At 32.6% G+C, this 14427-nt stretch overlaps 3 protein-coding genes across 6 annotated transcripts; 2 read left to right on the forward strand and 1 right to left on the reverse strand.

Annotated features, from left to right (window-relative positions):
• Positions 1–5006: 5006 nt before the first annotated feature.
• On the forward strand, positions 5007–7905 carry LOC126677315 (uncharacterized). 3 transcript variants are annotated; one of them, XM_050371876.2, is made up of 3 exons: positions 5007–5155; positions 5755–6646; positions 7393–7905. In XM_050371876.2, the coding sequence occupies exons 2-3, from the start codon at positions 5787–5789 to the stop codon at positions 7565–7567; spliced, it is 1035 nt and encodes a 344-aa protein (XP_050227833.1). In that variant the 5' UTR covers positions 5007–5155; positions 5755–5786; the 3' UTR covers positions 7568–7905. The 3 variants fall into 3 exon arrangements, with proteins under 3 accessions (XP_050227833.1, XP_050227832.1, XP_050227834.1); XM_050371875.2 differs by having other exon boundaries at positions 5008–5155; positions 5779–6646; XM_050371877.2 differs by having other exon boundaries at positions 5008–5155; positions 5784–6646.
• A 383-nt stretch (positions 7906–8288) lies between these two features.
• On the reverse strand, positions 8289–10031 carry LOC126677322 (probable small nuclear ribonucleoprotein F). The gene is made up of 5 exons (XM_050371886.2): positions 9893–10031; positions 9675–9762; positions 9557–9594; positions 9070–9134; positions 8289–8530 (listed from the first exon to the last, which is right to left on the reverse strand). Exons 1-5 carry the CDS (start codon positions 9896–9898, stop codon positions 8461–8463), a joined length of 267 nt encoding a protein of 88 aa, XP_050227843.1. The 5' UTR covers positions 9899–10031; the 3' UTR covers positions 8289–8460.
• Positions 10032–11004: 973 nt separating this feature from the next.
• Positions 11005–14335, forward strand: LOC126677316 (transcription initiation factor TFIID subunit 14b). 2 transcript variants are annotated; one of them, XM_050371879.2, is made up of 6 exons: positions 11005–11247; positions 12486–12577; positions 12843–13064; positions 13137–13321; positions 13451–13572; positions 14135–14335. In XM_050371879.2, the coding sequence occupies exons 1-6, from the start codon at positions 11131–11133 to the stop codon at positions 14225–14227; spliced, it is 831 nt and encodes a 276-aa protein (XP_050227836.1). In that variant the 5' UTR covers positions 11005–11130; the 3' UTR covers positions 14228–14335. The 2 variants fall into 2 exon arrangements, with proteins under 2 accessions (XP_050227836.1, XP_050227835.1); XM_050371878.2 differs by having other exon boundaries at positions 11006–11247; positions 13448–13572.
• The last annotated feature ends 92 nt before the right edge of the window (positions 14336–14427 follow it).

Here is a 14427-nt window from a genome sequence, read left to right on the forward strand (position 1 = left end):
TGATTGGTTTCGCTGTATTCTTTTATTGTAACCATTGTATTGATGAATTGTAATTAAAGATCAAGCACAAGAAATGAAAATAGAGACTCAAAAAGATAGACAATGTTAGTTGTTTTTGACAACTTCTCTTGATTTTGATTAAGAAAGAGCGGCAAATTGTGGGGATTTCAAGAAGATCCGTTAGTTGTTTCTGTTAAAATGAGGGATAGTGATAAAAAGGTGAACTTCTAAAAAAAAATTAGAAATAAACCTAAAATAAAATATTGTAATAATTTATTTTGTGAAACTTGAATAAATATATATTTCATATCATTAAACATTCTTTAGAAGAATGTGCATTTTCATATCAATTACCTGACTGAAACAGTTTAGTATATGATATATGATTTTAATTAAAAAATATAGATACACATTATTGTCTTATATCTGTAGCCATTTATTTTCTTGAATCTTCATATCATATAGAAAAAGAAAAGTAATGTATTAATAATTTTGTCATTCTCTCTCTTAATTTTTAACTTGTCTATTATTTTTATCAATCGTACCCTTCATCTATTTTATTTGCTGTTTATCATTTGCTACAGTTTTTCATATATGCCAATATGCTATTAAGTAGTTGGTAGATTCATTTTCCGAATATAGAATTTTTTTCAGGCAGATTACATATTGGGGATTGGGAAAGAATCCAATGTAGACGAGTTTTCTTGTTGAATACGGAATCGATTCCGGTTCCTAATCCAAACATAGCAGTCGGAACTCTAGTTGGCCGACCTTTGTTTAGTGAAACCAATTCCGACACTCGAACCAATACCGATCAAGCTGAACCAACTACTTATAACAATGCATTCTGTGTAGCTAGGCCTGCTCTCATAATATTACAAATCTTATGCACATTAATGAGGGTACGTCTGCATTTGATTGAATGTTTAGTTCTGTTTGATTTCTACCAAATTTGAATCGAAATTTTCTACCAAATTTGAATCAAAATTTTCTACACCAAAACCGAACAGATATTATCAAAAAGTCAAATATTTCAAATAGAACTGAACTAAATCTACTGGTTTGATTCGGTTTTGTACATCCCTACATATGCTATAGACATATTCTGATAAATCCAACTCAGTTTAATGCTAATGTAGCCACTGATTTTACACAATTGAAATAAGAAAGCTGATTGACATTATTTATAGCAGTACTAGCTCAAATTAATCATAACTACTACTCTACTAGCACAAAATATCACTTCTTCAGAATCAATTTCAGGATTAGTCCTTTTTCTGATCTTTATGCTCCTCAATTCGACTCCACAATTCATCGATCTTCAAAACCATTGCTTTATACGCATCAATTTCCTTCATTATGATCTCACCTTCTCCAAATTCCAATTCAGACAGATCCATCCACTCTTTTAGATCAGATTTTATCGACTCGAGAACTTTTTCTAAGCATCGAATTTCAGCTATTATGAACGGAAATGAATCCTTGAGCAATATTTTCGAATCGGGTAGTCCTTGATTCGTCCAGAGCCAATCTAACCTCAGCATCTCATTTACCAGTTCATTAATATACTCATCAATCACCTGTTCTTCAAACCTTTCTATCTCAGCTTTTCCCTTCCCTTTAATTGGACCGTTGCAAGATATTTTCATCTTCTTGATTTCTGTATCAGCAGCATCAATTAATTCAACAATTCTGCAAATCACAATGGATTTCTCACCACGTTTCAGTACCCATTTGAGTAATGTTGTGAAAACTATAACTTTCCCCACAAATCTGTCATCATCCAATATTGGGAACATGAAATCAAGAACCAGACGAGACAGATTAATTCCATGTTTCACTGTTCTATTCTTTAAAGCTCTAATCATCTTGAACTCGAAACAATTATCGGATTCATTACCGCTCACTTCTTTCACCCACTCCAAGAAACTCTTCCTTTTACCATTCTTTAAATCTCTTTGAGAATCTTGTTGTTCCAAGAATGCGGACATTGTACCCCCAAGATCGCCAATCAGACGAACCGACATGAATCTGCTAATCTGTTCGTCAGCCAGACGGGTGTCACGCATCGCTATGAGCTTTTCAAGATCTTGTTTTGTTGTCTTTCTCATAGCTGCAGCGGCTGCTTGAAATAAAGCGTCAGTTAATTCAGTACCCAATGCATATTTGGTATCTTGATTGGTTTCGTTGTCTTCTTTAATTGTAGCCATTGTATTGATGAAGAACAGAAGAAAACAAAATGAAGAATCAAGAAGAAAGAGATGAACTGAATGTTTTGAGAACTTTTCTTGATTTTCAGAGCTATTCTTGAATTTGAGTAAGAAAAGCGGCAAATTGTGGGGATTTGAAGTCTGTTAGTTGTATCAGTTAAACTGAGGGGATAGTGATAAGTTCACTTGCGGGTCATAAACTTGGCCTGAGACTAGTGCAATTGTGTGGCCAAATATTGAATAATCAAGTTAAAATTAAAGGCTGGCAAAAAAAGAAGTTAAAATTAAAGTAGCTATTCCACGTAACGGTGGTATTATTATATCATTGGTGCAATAAATGTTTATAATAATGAAATATTTAACATTTGTTTATTTTCTCTTATTAAATATTTTGATATTATAAATATTACATTTATTTTTTTTAAATAAAAAGAATAATTTAATTTTCTAAATATGAAGCCAAACCGATTCAATATTAAATATTCTAGTAAAATGTTCCAATAAAATTATGCATTATTACAGGCTTAACATTGAATGGTTGGAAGCATTCTATTATTTGAATGTCCTCCAGAAATGAAAAATTTATTTTGACATTATTGCTCGATTTGTCTTTCAATTAGATATTGTCTTCGTCGGCGAAGTGTACACTACAAGAAACTTGATTTTTGAAAACGTGAGTTGTCGTTGTGAAAACCTAAAATATGGTTGTTAAAAGTTTTTAACAACAACAAATGTGGTTGTGCGTGTTGGCGTAATGTAATGTTTTTTATAACGACTTTTTTAAATAATGGTCGTTGCTATAGGTTTTACAAAATCTATAAAATTGGTTGTTAAAAGTTATTAGTAACCATAAAAAGTCGTTGTCAAAAGATTATAATATTAATTATTATTTTAATATGTTATATAATTTTATAATTTTTAATTTTTATAATTTAAAATACAATTATTATTAAAATTTAATATTTTTTATTTTTTGATTGATATATTACAACAAAAGTAAAAATTATTTTTATAGTGAAGGGTGGGTTTCTTTTATAGTGAGAATGCATCATTCTCATTTCACTTATTTTCAATGTGGGATTTTAACTATTCCTTCTTTCTTTTAGCAACAAAATTATTTATCGTTGTGAAATGATAATATTTAAAAACGACACATATTTAATCGTTGGTAAAACTAATAATTTACAATGACATGATTAGTCGTTGTAAAATAATTATCTTTAAAAACGATATAAATTAAGTCGTTGCTAAAAGTATAACTTTTAATAACGATTTTATTAGGCGTTGTAAAATACTTATATTTAGAAACGACATTAAAATAATCGTTATAAAAGATATATGTATTGTAACGATTTTAATGGTTGTTGTAATAGACCGTTACTAAAACTCACTTTTCTTGTAGTGGTAGATATATCTACTAAATGTTCCTTATATCTTTCGTCAGAGGAAATCATAGCTCACTTGTTGATCTCATGCAAGTTTACAAAAAGATATTTAAATCTAATTAATTAGTGATTTGTGTTCATTTCTGTCATAATTTCAAAACATAAATAGACACTTCTTTTGCACGACTACCTCCATTGTTCAGCAACGAGCAGTTATGTTTTGAATAATTAATGATTATGTTTGGACGGATCACTCAAAGCGAACCTTCTTTGGAAAGCTGACAGAGACTTCTATTCACTAACAACCACCGCGGTAAGATTTTTTGAAATGCAACTCTGATGGGCAAATTTTTGCAGAGTCATGCAAACTTGGTATAAGTTGCATTATCAAAGACTCAAGCGGGCGAGCTGTATGAGTTCATAATAGTAATAATGTTGTTATGCATTTTGATCTGTTTCAGGAAAAAGTCTTTAGCCTCAAAAAGACATACCGTGACTTGGCATTCAACGAGTTCATCATGTTAAGTTTGAGTCGGATTCTCAACTCTTATTGAGTCTCTCTGTACAGTTCATATTTGTAACTCTTATATTGGACATATTCTGCAATATTGTAGTATATTGCTCGGTGTCTTTTATTAGGAGATCAGCGAATATGATTGCTCATTTATTAGTGAAAGTTTTGTATTTCATAATTAGGTGGTGTGAGTTAGTGGTGAGAACTTTGGATTCAAGACTCCACACACACCTTAAAAAATTTAATATCTTAAGAAATACACATGGACCCTACTGATAATATGGTGTTATAGCAATCGATTACTATTTTTGTCAAATAAAAAAATTCATATTCCATGTTTGATATCAATTTTGGGGAATTGTTAAAGTACTTTGTATTTGGTTTCTTATTAAAAGACATCCTATTATTCCAAAACAAGAAAACGGTCAGAATATAACTATTAACTTTTTGGAGAAATTCTTAGGTAGACTCAGTCCACCACGTCATTCGTGGACTAAGCCTATCACATAATGACATGTCATTAAAATAATGGCAATCTTGTAATATTACTATTCAAAAGTGTAAATAAGTAATAAACGAATTTACAAGATCGCCATCATTTTAATGACGTGTCATTATATGATAGGCTAGTCTACGGATGACGTGATAGACTGAGTCTACTTAAGAATCTCTCTAACTTTTTGTTTATCGGAGGTAGGTGTCCAATTCTAATTGTGACAAATTGTTGTCGAAAGTTTGGACTCGAAACTCACTGTGATAGACGGTTTTGACCCTTTTAACCAAGTTGAGGGGGCGAAATGACCCTTTATTCTATTATTATCATATTATTATGAATTTATTAATCATTATTTCATGAAAAAGAATATTACTCATATTTCATAATAACAATTTATTATTATTGATTATTAGGTAAGAAAAAGTAGGAGAAGAGAGAAAGCTACAGAGCTAAACAAACTCTTCCCTCTTTTTCTTTGTTATTCTTTTCTGATTCTTAATTCACATTTTTCCAACAAACAATCCCTTCATCTCCATCCAATCACAAATTAGTAAGCTCTTCTTTTTTCACTTTCTCTCCAATTTTTTATTATTTTTTCGCCATTGAAAATTTTATATTTTTTCTCTCTATGATTGTCAGCTTTTGTAATTTGTCGTTTGATGCGTGTAATTGTAAAGTCTTTTGTCGATTATTGGGTTTTTTTTAATTATTTTACTGGGTATTACTTGTTCATGTGCTTAAATTTGTGTGAATTTTATTGAACTTTTTAATTAGGGTTAGTCTTGTTAATTATTTCTGTGTTAGTTTGTTTAGTTCAGATCCTAGAATTTATCTTCAAATTCTTAATCATATATTACCCTTTTTGTTTCTTTAATTATCTGTATGATATTTTCTTTTTAGGGTTTATCTGTTCGATTCCGTCTTTGTTAGTTTAGTTCAGATCCTTGATGTTGTTTTCTTTTTAGATTAAGGCAATGTTTGGTTCACGGAATTGGTGCGAAATGGAATAGTTATTCTGTATAGAATAACTATTATTTCTTTATGTTGTTGTATGAGTTTCAACATTCAGCTTTAATTTGCTAAGGATATTCACATTCAGATGTCAATCCATAACATCTGTGCTTTATAATGCTGTATGATTTTCTGAAGTTGAAGACTTGCGTGTTTCCTTAGGAAAGATAATGGCGGCAGAAGAAGATGTGGATGTGTCGAATTTAGATTCTCAACTAAATGATACTTGCCAAGTATGGAGGCAGGAGATGGGAAGACATCAATCCCAAGTGGATGTCTTGCAAGCAAAGCTTATGGAGGTAAAAGCTTGTATCCAAGGGTCGGAGGAAGATGCGAAGAAGGAGCTCGAGGTTCTTTGGCGGAGAGTGAAAACCACTGCAACTTTATTAACCTACCTGAGATCAAAAGCTAGAATCATGGCAGTTCCTGACTTAGCTCATACGTCATGTGGTATCAAACAATTAGAGGGAGTGGGCTTTGTTGACAGGGATGGTATGCCGCTTTCTAGTTGGTCTAGGAATGTTGATCTTTCTTCATTTGATAATCCAGATGCAGAAACATGGATGAAACTTAGTGAACAGCCTGGTAGCTATGATGAAAAGGATGAAGCTTATATCGATGAATTGCTAAAGTCTGTGCAAATGGTAACAGATGTAATGGAAGGTCTTGTTAAAAGGGTTATAATGGCAGAATGTGAAACTGTAACCGAGAAAGAGAAGGTAACCATAGGTCATGAAGAAATTATGAAGAAGACAGTCCAAATTGAGAGTATGTCTTCAAAATTAGAAGAGATGGAGCAATTTGCTTTGGGTACAAATGGTATTTTACATGAGATGAGGCAGAGAGTAGAAGATTTGGTTGAAGAAACATCTAGGCAGAAGCAAAGAGCTTTAGAAAATGAACAGGAGCTTTCCCGAGTTAAAAGGGATTTTGAGTCGCTGAAATCTTATGTTGGCAGTCTAATTAGTGTCCGAGAAACACTTCTTTCATCAGAGAAGCAGTTTCAAACTATTGAGAGGCTTTTTGAGCGGTCAGTTATTCATATAAGTAGCTTATATGTTCGCTTGATTTTGCATGTTCATTATTTTCAAAGATCGCTTGTTTGGCTAAAAGGCTAGTGGGGATGGGTTTTTCCAAAATTCTTGGTGAATCTCTCAGATTTGTTACAAATGATTAATCCTAATATTGCAGTGCAGGATAATGTTAGTTTGAAAATTTTGAATAGTTATTTATATTTCAAAGAACATAAAATGGAATTGTGAGATAACCTCCCATCAGGATTGGATTCAGTACATTTTCTTCCTCGTGATGCATAGCTTATTAATGAAAATGTTGCATAGCATGGTTTCTTAAGAGTCTGATATGTCTGTAATTTATTTAAATATCAGCATTTGTTTTATAGGATTTCTTAGGTCTGGTATTTCTGCGACTCATTAGTATTTACCAGCTTCAATCATCGGTATTTGAGCAATTCTTCCTGTTGCTTTTACGCAACATCCCTCCTGTACATTGAACTTTCACCCATTAGTACAACAGACATTGTTTGAGTTCAAATTCAGAGCAATGCCTATTATACCTTCTTCAAGTTCTACTAATTTGCCTGCCATTACTTCAAATTCAAAGTCTTTGAAATCACGCTAATTTCAATGTCAGTTTTGCAAAGAAATATATTCTGGGCTACTTACGCTTTTAACATATGATTGTGTTTGGCTAGCACCTTCGAGCAGCTGCATTACTTGTTCCTTTGCTTAATTATCCAATATTTGTGTGGATCAGGCTAGTTGCGAAAACAACTCAATTGGAAGGCGAGAAAATGCAGAAAGAAGGTGAAGTACAGAAACTTATGGAAGAGAATGTGAGGTTGACTGCTCTTCTTGACAAGAAAGAGGCCCAACTTCTGGCCATGAATGAACAGTGCAAGGTAATGGCTCTCAGTGCTTCAAATATATGAACTGCTGCTGTTATCTTGTTCTACCTTCTGGAAGTTTGTTGCATTCAGTCTGAATTGCCAAAACACCATAGAAGAATCTTAAATTGCATAATGCTGAATAGCGGAAGGTCTCAGATTCTGATCGGAACTTGTAACATTGTGAAGAGCTTGGCGAACTTGTTTACTATTACCATTCTGGTGCTGTTGGAAAATCCAGTCCAGAAAGCATCAATCAAACAGTTGTGCTGTGTGATTGCCGATTTGTGTTGTTAATCAATTTTCCATTTGAGGTGTGCATTTTTGCTGTAATTGTACGGGATCCATCGGCTTTATATAAAATCGTATGGCTTTTCCTTGTAGCTTTTATATTCTTCAGTACATTTACGAGCGGAATGCATACTGTACTTTGGCAGGTTTTTCTTTGTGTTGCATGAGAGGCGTTATTTAAATAATTCTATTATGAATTTTACTATTAAATTTATGAATATGCCTTAAAATACCAGAATTTCAATCAGCCATTCACAGGAATGTCTTGACTGACTGCTAGATTAGCATAATTTGAATCCAAAAAGCAACTTATTTTGTAAAATAAATATGATTCTAGTATTAATATATTGTGGTGGCCTTTTTTTTAATTTTTTTCTCATTCATTTGAAATTGAAGCCAACGTATTATTTAGTTACTAAGAGGCAACCAATTTGGTATGAAATCACAAGTAAAACTGACGATTGATAGGAACTGATTCTGCAAAATATAGTGAAATGATATTCCTTGACCAAGAAATATTTCGGCTTAAAAAGCCATCGCAATTGCTTTAGGGTACATGGTAAGGGCAATATCAGAATTAAGCTACAAATCCATACAACTCCAGCTTAAAAAGTTCTATTGATAAAGTGACATCTCGAGTCCACTTCTCAATCACGATCCGCATCTTCTATTTCTTCATCTTCTGGGACGCCACGAAGATAAAGAACATTGTTGCATCTGCAAATTTAGACAAGAAGTTCAAACACCATTAACTTTGGGGAAAGAAATTATCCAGCAATGAATGGTCTTCCAATATTGAAAATTCCAAAGCTATTTAGTTATTCTAGTTTGTCACAGTTCATGCTAAGTGCGCAACAGAGAACCGGATCTAGGAAAAGCAATGTCAAAATCAGTCCAGCAAAGAAAGGCATTGAACAGTATTATGGTCTGAAGGTTATTGACGCAGATCTTTCTCGGACATGCTGATGGTTACATACATGACAAAGGGTTTCTTAAGGCATTTAGTTTATCAGTTTGATTTGGTTGTCCATATTAAATCAAAAGAATAAAATATATCAGCTGTTGAGAAGATGCATAGGAATAAAAGAACGACAGATCTTTTAGAAATAGAAGACCTCATTATAACTATTTCAATCCATCTTTCTAGCATTTGAAAATAAATTTGAGGTTAACATAGATACATAAACATAGCAATTACACAAAGTTTCCACACAATAAAGACATCAATTAATAAGACACGAAAACTACTCAATTACCTGATCAAAATCTCCCCGAGGTTTCCAGTGAATTGTCCATCAATAAATTCTTCAGTGTTGCCAAGCTGTAATCAGATATTCAGATTTCATTAAGCAAAGAAGGTTAAATTAAAATGCACAAGAGGAATCCCGACATAATTAATATGCTGAATCATGCTAAGTTACATAAGGTAGACTATTTAAACCAAATCACCATGTTTGTCAAGTCTTTAAAATATCCCTCTTCCCATAGCCAAACATCACTTCAATAGAACCAGAAGTCCAAAACTTACTCCAGAAATCCAAAATAATCACATTTATTCTCAAACACAGTGCAAAAAGTAATTCCTTCTCCAAAAACAAAATCACTTACAATTTTATTTATCTTAGATTTTCATCCCCTCTAAATTAACATAACATCAGATGGCTAGGTGTTAAGAAGATCATGTTTATAAGAAATTTAGTTTAATAAAGGAAAACTAAGAACATGGAAGTGAAGACGCAGTACCTGTAAGTTCATGTACGAATCAACTGAGGCAAGAAACCCTAAAAAACAGCAACACTTCAAAAACATTATAACCAATTAGTATTAAAATACACAAAAAAAAAATGAGTAGGGTTTTGACCTCTGTATTCCATGCCCCATTTAAGTTTGACTATAACAGTCTTCCCCGTCAAGTTGTTCAAGAAGGGCTTCGGATTAACTGGTATAGTCTGCAACTCATGCAAATAATTTAATCAGCATCAAACCTAATATAACTATATAAAAAATTCCAGAAGATAGAGTTTTTCAAAGCAGGTAAAAAAGGCAACCCAGAAAAATTGAAAGAAAAGAAGTACTTACAGCCATTGTGGAGCTTGCGGTGAGATTTGCTTTGATGGCGGGCGGCAAGGGCTAGCGCCGATGATGTTGGAGGAAACTAAAATGAAAAATTATTTCAATAGACTCACTACAGTTTATTTGTAAAATTGTGAAGTTTCAAAAAAAAAAAAAAAAAGAGTTAGCTAAACCCACTGTTTTTCTTCTTCTTTTTCCTTGTATAAAAATTTGGTGCCTCTACGAAAATAAAAAATATAAAATCCTAGCTAAAATAATTTTGAGTTACTCTTCCATTACATGGACTTTTTTTTCTATTAAAGGTAGATTACATATTATGGAAATCAAAATTATAATTTAAATTGTCAAAGTACATCGTAGGTCAAGATTACAAAAAATTAAAACAATCTGAAATCTATAATCGACCCACGAAAAAAACGGAACAACAATAAAAATTAAAAGACATAAATTTGTAAGTGTGAAATAATCACGAAGAATTCAAGTGTTGAGGATTCTCTGACACCAGTTGCACCTTCAGCAGCTAATATACTTCAAACGATATTAAATGTTTGAATTTTTAAGAACTTAACTCGGAAGTTTGAACAAACGCTAAGAAATCTTGAAAGATTCAAGGATCTACACAAAACAAACAGTATAGCAAACAAAACACACGAAAAACACACAAAACTCCAAAGAATATAGCAATTTATTCAAAAAAACATCACAAACATTGAAATAAACGAGTTAAGAGACGATGATCCAGCTAAAAGCCGAATATCACCGTCTCTTACGCTCGAAATAAAAAAAATGAATTTTCTCTATATAAATTTTTCTTTCTTTACAAGACATAGCCTCGTTAAATGTAGTCTATAATTATTTTATTTATATAAAATGTATAATATTTATCCACTTATTATTATTGAATAAATTATAAAAAAAGGAATGATGCGAATATAAATGATAAGAATATGGCGATAATACAATAAAATATACATTTGATATTAAGGGTTAGATACTCGTTAACTAAAAACTTGAGTTTAATTAACCCAATTTTGAAAGTTTCGGAGCTGAATCACATCGAGCCAAAGTTTAACAGCATATTAATTCCTCAGATATAAGTTTAGAGGTCTTTTTAGATCTTTTGCCAACAAATAAAGAAAATGGAAACAAACATAAAAAAGCCCTAGTTCCCAAATTTAAAATTGGTGATCAAAAGCTTGAAGTTCAAGCGGGAAATCCCTAATTGTAACGACTCATTTGATTCAATGACGAACACCGAAACTCTTAATCCACCACCACCACCACCACTAGATTCCCAACCGGAGTACGGTGGCTCCGCCACGAAGCCACAGCTTATCGAAATTGACGATGCTGATAACAAGGTAATATCCTCTTCTTCTAATGTACTTATTTCATTATTTTCTCAAATTATCTGCCATTTGAATGCAATTACTTTGATTAGTTTTGATGATAATGTAGGGAGTTGAAAGTATTCTTAACTTGCTTCTATAAATTACATGCAAACTTGCCATCAAATTTCTTTGCTAGTTAAAGGACATGAATAATTTAGTGCTGAAGCCTTAATTTTTAAAGTATAGAACAGTGGTTCATCCTTGTTTTGGGAACTTACTTGGTTGCGAGTAAGATGGAACGGAAATATAGCTTCGCAAACAAACGTTAGATTCTGATTTATAGAATTGCGCAAATCATGTTGTCGCGTTCTGATTTGTTGAAAAGCGAAAATTATGTTGTCACATCCTGAATTGCAGAATGCAATGAAGTGTGCATCTGAATTGTTAGTGATTAGCATGGAAAGATACAACAGTATCTGAAGTTGCCATTAATATAATACCCATGTCATTATGTTTTTTGTTAGTTCATGGCCCGTCTTGCAGTCATACTGTTACTTCACTGAAGGTAGTAGTTGAAATGAAACTTAATAAAATGCAAGAAAGCAATTATTACTAAACAGAAAAAATACTTTTTTTTCTTCAGAAGCATGCTAAAAAACTAAATTCTAAATATTGTATTTTTATAAAATCTGAACTAGAATTTGCTTTTCACAATGTGAGAGCATCACACATTGATTACAAATCAGAAATAGCTCAGCAAATTCCAAGAAACAAAGACAATGTTAGTTCAATAAATTTAGCTAGTGAGATTGAGAGATTAAAGCGAATTGACTAAATATTCTTGAACCATTTGAATGAGTTGTAAATATTATGGTTGCAACTAATACAACTATCAAGCAATGAAGCTGAAACCTTTCTTGCTATCTTCACATTTATCAACTAGATTAAGTGAATTGCAAAGAGGGGAAAAGCTAAAACAGAAAACAACTTTATCCCATGGAAAGTTTAAATTTTATAGTGATCATTTGGAGGTGACTTGAACTCATCTTCAGTTTCTTCATTGCTTGACCACCTGCCAATTAAATGTACTTGCCTCAAAAATTGGTAAACTGTAAGTAAGGTAATAACACTTGTCATGCTATGCGTTTATCCAATCTTTGAAGGCAATTGACACATAATGATCTTTCTTAATATGAAAGGTTTTACTAAAGATTAAATTAACGTATTATTAAAGATCTTAACCTTTTTTTTTTTTATTTTGAAATTAGGTTGTTGCAAACAATAGAGTTAAAGATGTGGAAATAAGCATTCCGGTTGTGTATGGAACTATTGCTTTTTACCTTGGTCGAAAGGCGATTGAGTAAGTGTGCAAGAATTTCAATTCAATTCAATCTATTTTTGTTGATTCTCGCATTTTGAAAGTTCGTGGTTGCGCTAATTCACTTCTTTTAACTTAGAAGAAACAACATATTTTAAGAAAGAATTAATATCATCCCAAAATTGGCATAATTGCCGGTTATTTTCTGTCATCTTTGCCTTTATTTGATTGTTCATTTATTTATTATTGTTACTTTTTGGGATCCTATTTTTAAGGTGCTTTTACTAATTCTTTGTTGGTTTATTAGAACCCAGTCACATAAGTGGACAGTGTATATACGCAGTGCAACAAATGAAGATCTCGGAATACTATTAAAAAAAGTCGTGTTCCAATTGCATCCCAGTTTTGTTAACCCTACAAGAGTTGTAGAATCACCTCCTTTTGAGATATCAGAATGTGGTTGGGGTGAATTCGAGATTGCCATCTCTCTTTTCTTCCACAATGATGTCTGTGATAAGCAGTTGGACTTGTGAGTAGCTTATCTGTTGCTGGATCTGCTTTAGGAGGAGATTGATTTCAATATGTAGTTTAATTTATGCAGGTATCACCAGTTGAAGCTGTATCCAGAAGATGAAACTGGTCCTCAGTCTACCAAGAGGCCTGTTGTTGTGGAATCGTATAATGAGATTGTCTTCCCTGATCCTTCTGAAAACTTTTTGGCTCGTGTGCAGAATCATCCTGCCGTAGTTGTGCCGCGGTTGCCAGCTGGATTCAACTTGCCTCCTGGTAAATTTTTGTGCTGCCTTGTTCGTTACATGGATTCGAGTCTGAGTTGGTTTTGGTGCATAACCAAGCATTAGAGTTGTCAATATTCAAGATATTCATTGTTATGTTTGCTTTTTGGACTTTCAGCAGCTTCTGTTCAATATATGAATGAGAGGAGGAGAGGAGATACCAAAGATCATCCACTGTGTCATTGGTTCTTGAATTTTTCAGAGGCAGATGAGCTTTTGAAGCTTGCAGCAGCTCGTCAGCAGGTTATCATGTTTTGGTTTATAATAAGTTGGTCAAACAATGTGACTGTTTCTTGAAATGCTGACTGTTATTATCAGTAGATGTGACAGAAATTTCTGCATTTTGGACTGAAAAATGAGATAGTGTTTTTTTCAAAGAAAACCCTTTCTGCAACTTCGAAAGATGATAAACCCTTCATCAACTTGAAAACCTTTGTCTTATGTGAACGTGTTTGTTCTTGTTCTTGCTGCTGAAGTTTCTTTTCCATTCATTGGCCTTGATTGTTTGAGAAGACACACTTTAAAAACTACCTTTAAATAATTAGTATGCAACCTATCTCGTAGTGATTGTCCTTTGTACAAAATTTATTACTAACTAGTCTATGCCTAACATTCTAGTTTTGGAGGAAATGTTTGCACAGTTCTAATATATCTCATCTTGGTTTTGTCTTTGCCAAAAGAAAAAATCTTGGTTTTGTCATATTGTTGGATTTTACATTTTATATTGTTTATTTGTTCGCACCATCTGGTACTTCAAGTATTGAGCTTGTCAAAATGTAAATCTGATGCTTTCTAAATATGATAGGTACAAGCTCATATTGTTAAGCTGAGAAGACAACTGAATATGATGGATGGACTGCAACAAATGTCTGTAATAGCCTCTGGTTATGATTTGTGAATGTAAAGTATCATGCTATCTTAGTTTCATAGTTTGTTGGAATGTAAATTGTAGTACACAACAACTCATTGTAGTTAGATGCTTTTCAGAATAGCCTGCATTTATCGACTTGCTTTGTAGAGTGCATCAGGTTATTGATGAAATCCGTTCTCGTAATTCAGTAAAAAATAGTTACGAACTTGTAACTTGTTGACTTAACT

This window comes from Mercurialis annua, linkage group LG4 (assembly GCF_937616625.2).
Source record: "Mercurialis annua linkage group LG4, ddMerAnnu1.2, whole genome shotgun sequence".
NCBI classification, from domain to species: Eukaryota; Viridiplantae; Streptophyta; class Magnoliopsida; order Malpighiales; family Euphorbiaceae; genus Mercurialis; species Mercurialis annua.

Bases quoted from the DNA above. Each gene is read 5' to 3' on its own strand.
- LOC126677315 (XM_050371876.2), top strand. From the start codon at position 5,787: ATGGCGGCAGAAGAAGATGTGGATGTGTCGAATTTAGATTCTCAACTA. The intron at 6,647-7,392 runs GTCAGTTATTCA...TGTGTGGATCAG, and splicing joins ATTGAGAGGCTTTTTGAGCG to GCTAGTTGCGAAAACAACTC.
- LOC126677322 (XM_050371886.2), bottom strand. The intron at 9,595-9,674 runs GTCAAAACCCTA...GCTGTTTTTTAG, and splicing joins ATGGGGCATGGAATACAGAG to GGTTTCTTGCCTCAGTTGAT. The intron at 8,531-9,069 runs GTAATTGAGTAG...CTAAATTTGCAG, and splicing joins CTCGGGGAGATTTTGATCAG to ATGCAACAATGTTCTTTATC.
- LOC126677316 (XM_050371878.2), top strand. From the start codon at position 11,131: ATGACGAACACCGAAACTCTTAATCCACCACCACCACCACCACTAGAT. The intron at 11,248-12,485 runs GTAATATCCTCT...TTTTGAAATTAG, and splicing joins TTGACGATGCTGATAACAAG to GTTGTTGCAAACAATAGAGT. The intron at 13,573-14,134 runs GTTATCATGTTT...TAAATATGATAG, and splicing joins TTGCAGCAGCTCGTCAGCAG to GTACAAGCTCATATTGTTAA.